An 11,608-nucleotide genomic window follows, 5' to 3' on the forward strand; every position below is an offset into this window, starting at 1 on the left:
TAAATTCTATCAAAAACATGTATAATTCTCCCTTTCCTCAATGAAATGACCTATGCTTGGTGTCCACAGTGGTTAGTGCAGATAAGTTGCAGCTTCTATTACTTGAAACTGTAGGGGCACACTTTCAATGACCAATGCGTAGTGAAATTAAGTGACTAGATGTTTCAGAGAAAAGTCCGGATGTCTCAGATTTTTATAAATTGTTTCCTGAATCTGCTTTTGTCATCTAAAATACAGGATATGTGGTGCTGCTCCCCCCCACCAAACAAATGCAAGATTGTTTAAGATTGCAATGTAAATCTTTTATCTGTTCAATTATTATAATCAGCTCCCAGAAACCTTATACCAATAAAGTCCTTTTCAGAGTTAGCAAGGGGCTTGTAAAGACTATGAAGGATTAGAATTTTTCCATATTTGATGTTTTCCCCAAAATTTTATTTCTGGGAGTGCTTTTGCCTACGGGTTCCCCAAACAGCAAGAAGGTGGTGCTGACAGAAGGACCCCTGGTGGGGCAGGGACAGGACAGTGCTTCCATAGGGGTTTACTGCCTACCAGAAATCTCAGCAAAGGCTGCAATGAACAGCAGTGATTTGAAATGCTGGTTAGGGACCCCCACTTTAAGTAGTTCTTAAAAAGATCTGTAAAGTAAGAAATGCTGGACAATGTAGTGATTAGAATCAGTTTTATATCAACCAATACACTTTTGCTGGAATCCCCACCTTCTTGATGATAAAAATATTCATGTAAACAGTGTTTATACTTTACAAAGCCAGATCTTAATCCTGAAATACCAATCCCTCTCTTGCCCTGGCACTGGTTTCTATGGCTTTGACCTCATCTATTACCTCTGATTCTCTTGTGTCTTTCTTCAAGTTACTTTCTTTGGCTGTATGCTCTTCCCTTCTTTGCAACTTTAATTATTAACTCTGAATGATTTGAGTGTCCCCTGAGCTCTGGTGTCATATAATTGGAACAGAGTAAGCAGATAAATGATTTTTTGAATGAATGAGTCAATCTTAAATTGCCTGACAGAAATTTCCACTTGGATGTCACATCACCATGTAAATGTCTGAAACCAATTTATTGTCTGCCCTTAAAATAACTCTCCTTTCTGACATTAATTTCTGTTAATGATAGAGAGAACTAACATTTGTTGAGTAATTATTATGTCAACACTTTCCAAAATAGTTTCTCATCTACTTCTCACAACAATCATATGAAATAGGTGAATTAATGAAGAAACCGAGGCCCAAAGGCACTGAACAAGTGAAGGAATTAAGACTTGAACCCAAGCAATCTAACTCAAAACAGTGCCCCTCCCATTACACCACAGGCCTGTCTCTTATGTGCTACTGGCTTATGTCACTTACCCCTCTTGGTTATGGTATATTTACCTGTTGAGTGGAGGCCCAAATGATGAGAAAAGATAGGACCTGAATCTACAGGTAATTAGGGATGAGCAAAATGGAATGAAAACTGAGTAAAATCAAAGATGATAGATTTATAACTAAAAATGCGAAGAATTAAAGAGTTTTGAAACTGTGGTCAAGTTTTGTCTCATTTGTTTGAAGCAGGTCCTGAAATAATACAAATAGATTGATATCATTTTCTGATATTATTCAGAAACTGAGTTTTCAGGGCCATTTCTCAGATTCTATGTCAAGAAAATTAAATAGACTTGAACAAAAGAACAAAAGAAGTAACAGTCGATTAATATATTTCGTTAAACAATTTATTTTTGGAGACTATATATAGGTAAATTTCCAAATAGAGCAACACAGAGTATTTAACATTTCAATATTTCTTTCTATTCAATTGTCCACCTATATTGTATTAACAAATATACTGGATTAACATAACAATAGTCAGCTACAAGTTCAATGCCTGAATATTTTCAATATCTACCTTGAGCACATGATAAAGCAGTGGCAGCTAATTTTCTTGAACACTTTATTTCCATTCAGAGCTTAGCAATTTACTTCACATTATTCTGTCACAAATGATAACTAAATGACCTACCTAAGTAGCCAAAACCATAAAATTACTATAAGCCAAGTTAATGGAATTTATAAAGTTAATAACAAATAACTATACTGGTACATATTTGTATTGGGCCCTACTAGAAATATGCCAAAATGACAAACTTTAAAAGGATGAAGTCTTTGGGCAGAACAGGAAGAGGATCTGTATCATCAAAAATTATGAAGACTGTAAATAAAAATAAATTAGCTCACAATTTTAACTGAATATAGGAGGAAGGGGAGTACAGATTCACAGCTGATGATAGTTCAGGATAATACATTTACCACTCTACCACAAATTCATTCACCCCTTCAAGAGCTTCGCATCAGGCTCTCCAGGCATTTTGCTTGTCCCTCTACATTTCTTTACATGGAACACAAAGCTACATTTATGTTAACAACAGAATATTATATTACTATTTAATTTGATGGTTAAACAAGCAATAGAAAAAAATTCTTAGGGCCAGACTGACTTCCAGAAATCTCAATACCCCTGAAAACAGGGGCTAAAAATGAGTCTTTAAGAAACAGTATCCAAAGAGCACGCTATTATCTAATGTGATTTACAAAACAAGTAAACTTTGATAATCTTCAATGGAAAATGCCATAGTATTTGAAAAATAATGTTTTGATGCTGATTTTTATCCAAGTGGTACTCCAAGTCAAGTTGGAATAAATTCCAAACTCACACTTACTCGCATCACCTCAGTTTAATAATCCAATAAATGACAAAGAAGACAAAGAATGAAAACAGCATCATATAGCACAGTAGCTTTGTTTGGCTCCCTTTGGATAAAACCTTTAGTTTCTCCATGGTTCTACCTAGAAATCCAGTTGTAGAATCAAACTGTGAATCCTGTAAGGGGAAAAGGGAAACAAACAAACAAACAAACAAAAAACAGATTCGAATATTCTACACATACACATCAAGTAATTGATACACTCTGTTATTAAAGTACCTTGTAAATGACGATTTTTGTGTTTAATCAATTCAGGAGCCTGTTTACAGCCTTGGGTAATCAGCCTGATTACTCCATGCAAAACACAGCAATTCTCTCAATGAATAAAAAGCTCTTTCATTATTCAATAAAATATTTCTTTCAACCCCACAGAGTACTTCATGATTAAAACATACCTGGATTAGTAATGTCACACTTTCATAGAAATTTCAATATCCTGAGACATAAAGGTCCCAAAATGACAGCCTTTCTAAAGCTCAGACTGTATATTGCTCAAGCACGTTCACCAGGGTTATGAATCAGAATCACTTGGAATACTTATGGCATAGATCCCTGCTTCTGAAATTCCATATCAGAATTTCTAGAGTAAGTCCAGGTTGTGAGTATTTTCAACAAGTTCCTTGAGTGATTCTAATGCACAACCTTAACACACCCTTTGCCTTCAATGCTACATTCATTTTTTGAAAGGTGCAATTTTAAAAGCATGTGAAGAAACAAGGGGAGGTCCAGAGAAGTCTGACCCTCAAAATAAACATTAAAGAATGGAAGGAGGTTCTAACTAGGAAAGGTATAGGTTGCTGAGTTTGTTTAGATTAGCGATAAAAGGCTCAGGGATGTTATGATGTTCAAATCTATGATGGCTTTGTTACAAAGTAATCCTTAAGAGATCGAGTAAAAGAAATGGGTTTACATTAAGTGAAAGTCATTTGGTTGATTGGTTATAAAGTGCTTTTGATAACTTGGGTAATAAGTTATTAACAGTCTTTTATCCATTGAGAGCCCTTAGAACACGCAAAATAGTCATTTGCCCTGCTCTTTAATAGTGTTTCGAAATACAGGATTAAAGATTCCCCGTCCTCCTTCCACTCAAGTTTTGGGCAAAACAAAAAAAATTCAAAAATATAGCAAAAATAAACTTACCATTATCCCAAACCAATTAGATAGATATAAATGGGAATCCAGGACTATATCCTCTCTAGGTATGCTTTTAACATCATTTTTCTCTAATTCTACTTAGGGTGGCCAAAAATATTTGAACCCAATAAGACAGAGCTCAAAATTCTTGATTTAGTGATTTATTCTGAGAAACATTTCAGAATAATTTGGCTAGAAAACAGTTTTAAGTGATACTAATAAAGCTTATAATGATCAGCTATGTAATTCAAATCTATTTCAAAATGGATAAAAGTTATTCTGATTAATGAACGACATTTGAGACTATTAAGCAAAATTTCTTAAAGTTATCATAACAACACACTTACCATTTCAGCTAGTAATTTATTTTGACTTTTAACTTCATGGCCTATTTCAATGGAAAGCTATAAAGAAAAAATCAAATACATTATTAGTCATAGAAGGGTATTTTAATGATATAAAGTAAAAACAATAATGCCATTCTAGCATATATATCTTCTCAAATGAATACGTATTCTAGAAATATAAAATACATGCTTCTGATACTTTTCCCACTGAATTTAAAGGCAAATAAATGCAAAGTATCTACTCCTTCCCAGCTGTTGACATTTTCTCTCTGCTCTTTATTCTGATTTCATCTTAATATACAACCTATTCTTTCAATGTTGGTATATACTTCCCTCTGGTTTTCTTATCCTTGCATGCTCTTTTCTCTCTTTAATTATTTTATTCATGTAAAACTATTTATCTGTATTTTTCCTTCTTTATATTTTGAAAGATATACAAGTGCCTTTATGAGCAATTCAAATCCAGACAGAAGTATTTAATATTTTCCTAATGAATGTGAAAATACTTTAAATATACGCCTAAAGACTGTTTCTTTAGATTTCAAGGGTGGTATTTTTTCTTTAAAATATGATAATAAATTGAAAAAAAGATTACAAATTAGTGTTATCCATATGCTAAAGCTATGCAGAAAAAAGGCTGAGTCTAAATGAAACAACTGTAAGAAATTATGGGTGCTATTCAAAACAAAACCTATCTAATACTTGATATTCATTAAAGGCTTTACTTCTAAGATAGGTCAATAAATACAATCAACTACTGAAAATTTCGGCAAACCACTGCTAGCCTAAATGGTTCAGGTTTTTGAAGTACTCTGTGGGACCACTGAAAGGCTATTTTAACTTTACTTTGTGTGGAAAGTATATGAAATAATATTGACACAAACCATGTTAGAATTCTATAGACCAGAACTTGAACTTTTTTCCCAGATTTAACCATACATAGACAATAAAGCAACTATAAAGCTAAATAGCAAAATCACCCAACTACTTTCTACATTTCTCTCATTCATGAAAGAAAATTCCAGGAAGTCACAGATTTCTTCAGATGAGGAGCCTAAGTTATCAATGTTAGAGTTAAAAAATAAAATAAAATAAAACATTTAATTCTTAAGTCTTTCCAAATGTTACATTTTCTAAAGTACTTACATTATACAATATTGCTTAGTTCGTAGATCACTCTCCTTATGATCTATTAGGACTATGGAAACAATACTCTGTTTCAGAATGTAATAGTCTCTAGCCTGAATATGACTCAATTTTCCAAAGACTATAAGGAATTGCCAGTTGAGTTTTGATAACATGAGCTTCTACTGAATGCCCTGTAAGTCTATATAGCATGTTTAATGTAATGCACAATCGCATACACTGTTAAGATCATCTTTTGTAATTCTTTTAATCAACATATATTTACTAAATTAAGACCACTGATAAGAAATTACGATGGGGCGGTGTGGAATATAAAAGTAAATACAAGAGAAAACCCTACAATCTGGTAAATTTCTTTTACAAGTAATTCCAATGCAAGTCACTATGCAATAAGTACTATAGAAATGGTACAAATGGTCTCATGTTCACAAGAAAAAAGGTTACTTTGGATGTGGTAGTGAGGTAAAGCTTGGAGGAGGAAAGAGGTGGAATAAGGAGAAGCTTGGAGGGGGGTGCAGGTGCCTTTCAGGAGGGGCAAGATTTCAGCCAACATAAGGAAAGAGACAACACCTAAGGCAAAGGGATAGCATGATCAAAGATAGAGGGGTAGAAAAGTGACAGCCATGTATAGGACACAGGGAGTATTCCCACACCATAAAAGCATATTCCAGAACTATAGGAGATAAGGTCTGAAAAGCTATGGCTAACCTGTGAAGACTTATCAGGTCAAGCTAGATCATGGGAAGATACTGAAGCTTTCTGGAAGTACAGTGATACAATTTAAATGATACTCTAAAAAGATTACTATGGTGACAGTATGTAGTTCATATCAGAACATACTAAAAACTATTAACAGGTAAGAGGCTTTCCCAGTAGTTCACCTAAGAAAACCAAGGGATAATAGTAGAAATAGAAAAGCAGGAATAGAGATCAACATTGGAAAGAAAGAATCATACGATCTGGTGATTGATATGAGATACAAAGGTAGAAACATGAAAGACTGATGTCTGGAGCTTCAGGAAACTGGAAGAAGAAAACCTCTGAAGACCTGCTTGGGGGTAAAAGACAGATGTTTTAGACATGACTACAGACAACATACAGTATTTTTATTTATCCATCAGAAACAGTTTGGAGTTTAACAATAATTTAAATATCATTTAAAAAGAAGTAAAACGGAATGTCTCATATATTGTGATTGGCCACATTTTTAAACTTTTTATTCATGTTCTAAACTTTGAGTGTATTTAGACCTCCCTAAACCATAGTACATGGGTAGCCAAATTCCTTAATAAGGTGGCAATAGAATTATATACTCACAGATTTTATAGCAGTTACTTTGTTTCTCAGACTTTCAGTGAGCCTCTCATTTTCTTCGTCGCAGGCACTATACCCACTATTAGCATAGCCGTAGTTGCCATAGTTGCCAGGAGGTACTCCTTCACCTGCAAGGAGCAGTCACAAGTGTAATCTTAGCAAAAACAGAAGTCACTTTTGAAACCCAGAGAGTTAGGAAAGAACCGCAAAAGACCCCTGGAGGGCGTTGCAGACCACGGATATCTATAATATTCGTATTTCAGGTGAATTTTAGATATCGCCAAATAGATACAGGAACAATTTCCCCATTAACCTCTTTTAAGTGAGGAATATATATTTATTGATTGCCTATTGATTGATGACAAGACACTAAAATAGGCAATGACATATAAGGATATGCAGGAAATATTCCCTCTTCAGTAAACATACATTCTAAAAGAGATCTAAAAGTAGTAGCATCAACTACTCGTTGAAGAAGTTTGGCTTTGAAGAGAAAGGGAGAAAGAAGATAATGGGTAAAAGGGGAACTCACGACAGAGGGAGGGTCTCTTATCAGCACTCTCTCTTAGAAAAAGAAGACAGCTGAGTGGGGAAAAGCCAAAGGGACCAGAAAACAAGTTGAAGCTGTAGGAGAGAGATTGAATAATGTATGGAGACCACTAGCTGAGAAATTATGGGGGGATTCGTTCATTCTTCAACAAATATTTACTACTGCGTGTCAGATGCATTGTCCTGAGTGCTGCTCTTATGGAGCATATCTTCTGGGGAATGGCATTCAGATATTACTACAGAAGTGCTCACTGGCCTGGGTTACCAGCTGAGAAGTTGGATGGTTGGACTGACCTAGAGTTGGAGTTTTACAATGTGGGGACTGCAGAAGAACAGATGCTGAGAATGCTTACAAAAAGAGTGGTTGAAGATACGGACTATGGGGACTAGTTTGGACAGGGATTGAAGTAAATCTGATAGTTGCCTGAAAATGTGGGGGAAAGGGAGTGACATGGAATCTAGAGGTCTCCGTGAGCTCAAACAGCAGGTGGAGTGGCAGTGAGAGCAAGAGCTGCAAAGATAGGAAGTAGCAGTAAAGCTATGATAGTTGAAGGACGGTCTAGATGTGAATAGGAAGCTCTTTGAAGGCATGGCACAAATGTAACTTTCTCTAGGAAGCAAACTGACTATTCCCTGAACTCATCTTCTGAATTATTACAGCACTGACTATATATAACCACTTGTCACATCCTAGAATGCATTAGGAGGGCAGAAACTAGATGTGTTTCAATCATCCCCGTATACCCCCCTCCTTCCACACACATACACACACTTTGCAAGGCATACTCAATAAATACTTGCTGAATGAATTAATTAATGAACAGAATATGAAGTCACTGTTATTCAACTTTTGATGTGCATGCCTTTCTCAAGAATGGAATCATATGCTTCTGAGAGCAGAAATAGTGTCTCATGCTTCCTGTTTACCACCTTCCCCCCCACGCCCACCCAGTGCCTAATGAGCATTTTATATGCAGCTGGCTCCTACACAACCCCTGCACTCCCACTTCAAATCTACAACAAAATGTTAAACAAGTATATTCCAAACAGAGGAGAGAGTTGTATTACCCACATTTTCTATCTACTGCTCACACATTAGCCATGAAAGCCTCCAGACATGCTATTGTTGAAGTTTAGAACTCAAGTGACTGGGCATATTTTTCCCCACTCAACAATTAAAATTATAATGTATTTTCACTCTATTAATCGATGATACTCTGTAAAACTACATTAATAAGGATCAAGATCCTTCAAGAAAAGGACGTTTTCTACTTGTTTTATATGACTAAAGTTCTAAGTATATTGCATTTGCCCAATAAATACTGACTGGATGAATTAAAGCATTAAGCAACTTCACCAAGGAATTCACTCTAAATTAACAGCTATTTGCTTTATTCCTTTTGTTTTGCTCTTTGCCTATCTTAATTCTAATTTTAGATTTCTTCCACACTGCTCCATTCGAAGCAGAAATTTTCCTTTTATTTAGAGCTCAAAAATCTTTCAATGCACATTTCTCTTATTAAAGAGCTGATCTTCCCTCACATAATCAACCACTTCTGATACAAAGAAAAAATCAAATAGAACCCTAGGAGTTGCTATAGCAAACTTAGCCCCTTCTTTTTGTGTGAATTACTGCTAAGAAAAATTGCAAGAAAGTAAGTGTGTGCCAAAGATCATCCTCAGTCTTTGTCAATTTACACAAATACTACCTATTTTAGATAGTTTCTATCAATAACTTATTCAAATCATTTAGATTCACGTGAGGTGTGGCAGCTTCTGCACACAAATATCTATCAGACTCACTATCTCACTAATAATCCCAATTAAAAATTCAGACTGATACACACTGATACTTTAAAAAGATATATTAAAAAAAAAATCCCTCCTCACTTCACGGAAAAGTAAATTATAGATATAGTTACCTAAGTAATCAACTTTTCCCTATACTCGGGTGATAATATTAACACTGACTGATAGCAAACAAGCAGTGGAGCATCAGAAGCAAATTAACATGCTCTATTGCTAACATTCTAATTTAATTGGTCTGGACTAGGCCCAGGTATCAATACTTTCAAAAGGCTATCACGTGATTGTAATTTACAGTCAAGGTGGAGAACCACTTCTGTAGTCCCTTTGCCACAATTCAACATGGCATACTGCTGAACAAAAACATTTAAAGGGGTCAAGGAACCTATTGAAATCCTTCTTGGCCTGGCACTCAAAGATCTCCACAATGTAGTTCCACATCCCTATTTCAACCAAAGTGGCTTAATTGTAATCCCTTAAACACATCATTCACAAGTCTAGTCATTCATTTATTCATTCATTCAGGTCATGTCCCATTTGGAACTTACCTCTCCCACTCTCATTATTCAAGGACTAGTTCAAGTTCTTAAATCTCCAAAGTACACCATGGTTTGCTCTGAAGTCCCTGAGTCTTACTAGTGTGGAACTTACTTAGTGTTTGGCCAAATAGTTACCACCCTGTGCTACAGTGTATCTTTGTAAATATTCCTGTCTCTTTGTACATATTTCTTCTCAGGAGCTAGATAGGAAGCTTTGGGAAAGCACAAGCAAGGTCACAAACAACTGTATACCTAGGGCCTACTCAAATAGACAATAAATATTTGTTGTTAGTAATGATAATGAAGAGGAAAAACACTGAGGCATATGGAACTAAACTTGTTCATAATTAGTTCTTCTTTTCTGTTCAATTTACCTGGCCAGCTTTCTCTCTATATCCAAGTATTCTTAAAACTTACATTTTTTAAAAAGTGTTCTCATACTACAATTTCGTAATCAATTTATGAGTCTATAGTTACTGGAAACTTTGAATATTTGGCACACTTTCAGAAAACTTTTCTTTTTACATCTTCTTATACTGGCTGAGAAAAGTAACATATTTTCAAATACTTATACATTTTCTCAGGTACATTAATTCTGCAGGGTGTTTTTGCAATTTTAATTTTTTATTTTGTTAGTTTAATATAGAGCTTCAAACCCAGAAAATGCTGTTCTAATAGCAGAGCATTATAGGGCCCACAAAAAGTCCACGTGCCCGACTTATTTCAGTTGTTTAGTGAAACTCCTTCCCTTAGGATGAGAATAAATTTTAGGATACCAAGCATTACCACATTCTACTACCTTAACAGTGAAACAAGGTTCAGATAAGAAATGTTCTGGATGAAATCACCTTTGACTCTGATGTTACATATTAGGACCTTTAACAGGAGTGACACATACATTTACCTTTGTAACTCATTGTCAACAGGCTACCACGATCATTACCAGTGTGCTTCGCATGCAAAACACTTTTCTAACTTCGTTTATTAAGAAAGACCCAGGGCTAGTAGAGAAGGGGTAAACGAACTGGACTTTGAGAAACTCAACAGTTCTATAATCACGTTCGACTACTGAGTTGATGCCTGTACATACCCTACTCCCAGTACTCCACTAATCTCCCTGTCATCTAAACCGGGTCTGAATCAAACTTAAGGAAAAACCCTTACGATCTGGGACAAATGGTGTGTTTCCACTTGGCACCTCCTCCAAAGGTCCCCCCAATACCTCCTGCTTTCTGGCCCAGATGCCAGTGACATGAGACCAGTCCCATCTCCTCCCGCCCCCGCCCCGCTCCCCGCTCCCCGCGCCTAGCTAGGGCCCCAGGACTTCGAACCTCAGCCCTCTTCTTACCCAGGCCTGCACGCCTCATCCTGCCAGAGGAAGAGGGAAAAGGCAGGCGGGCGTTGGGTGGGAAGGGGCCAGGAATCACCCGGGCCGCGTCTTCAGACCCCGGGCCCTGCGGAACATCAACTTCTTCCCCTAAAGTGCCACGACATCCGTGGAGTCCAAACACCGCGCCGAATGATGGCGTCACTCATATGTTTATTGGTGTTCCGCGGCGGCTCGAATGCCATTCTGGGAAATGTAGTTTGCCGCCGACGCTTGACGGGAGCACGGTGTGAACCTGGCTCCAGAAGCCCGGCGGGCTTCCGGACTGGGATTTGAAGGCTGGAGTCCAGGTTTCTGCTGCTGCACTCGTGGCCCCCCGGACTTTGTTTTCAGCTTGTCGTCCTCCAAGTTTAACTCTGTAGGTCTGCTCCCCCCATACCTCAAGAGGATGGTTTATCTCTTCTGTTCCTGCTTCTTATTCCCTCTCTCTAGATTCAGTTCAGGGAGTCAGAGCAAACTTTGTCCAACTTTCTCATCTTACAAATAAGCAATCTGAGACTCACAGAAGGGAAGACAGAGAGTAACTGATTTGCGCCGAGTCACCCAGTAGAGACAAAGAAATCCCTTGGAGTAGGACCCCTGATCGAATTACAGCAACCAAGGAAAAGAATGGGGTCTCTTCGGC

At 36.8% G+C, this 11,608-nt stretch overlaps 1 protein-coding gene across 1 annotated transcript; it reads right to left on the minus strand.

The window, feature by feature from the left end:
* Positions 1–1,716: 1,716 nt before the first annotated feature.
* Positions 1,717–11,115, minus strand: BET1 (Bet1 golgi vesicular membrane trafficking protein). The gene is made up of 4 exons (XM_037837492.1): positions 10,945–11,115; positions 6,706–6,830; positions 4,243–4,299; positions 1,717–2,877 (listed from the first exon to the last, which is right to left on the minus strand). Exons 1-4 carry the CDS (start codon positions 10,961–10,963, stop codon positions 2,722–2,724), a joined length of 357 nt encoding a protein of 118 aa, XP_037693420.1. The 5' UTR covers positions 10,964–11,115; the 3' UTR covers positions 1,717–2,721.
* Between the last annotated feature and the right edge of the window lie 493 nt (positions 11,116–11,608).

The sequence above is a fragment of the Choloepus didactylus genome, chromosome 5, assembly GCF_015220235.1.
Source record: "Choloepus didactylus isolate mChoDid1 chromosome 5, mChoDid1.pri, whole genome shotgun sequence".
In the NCBI taxonomy this organism is placed as follows: Eukaryota; Metazoa; Chordata; class Mammalia; order Pilosa; family Megalonychidae; genus Choloepus; species Choloepus didactylus.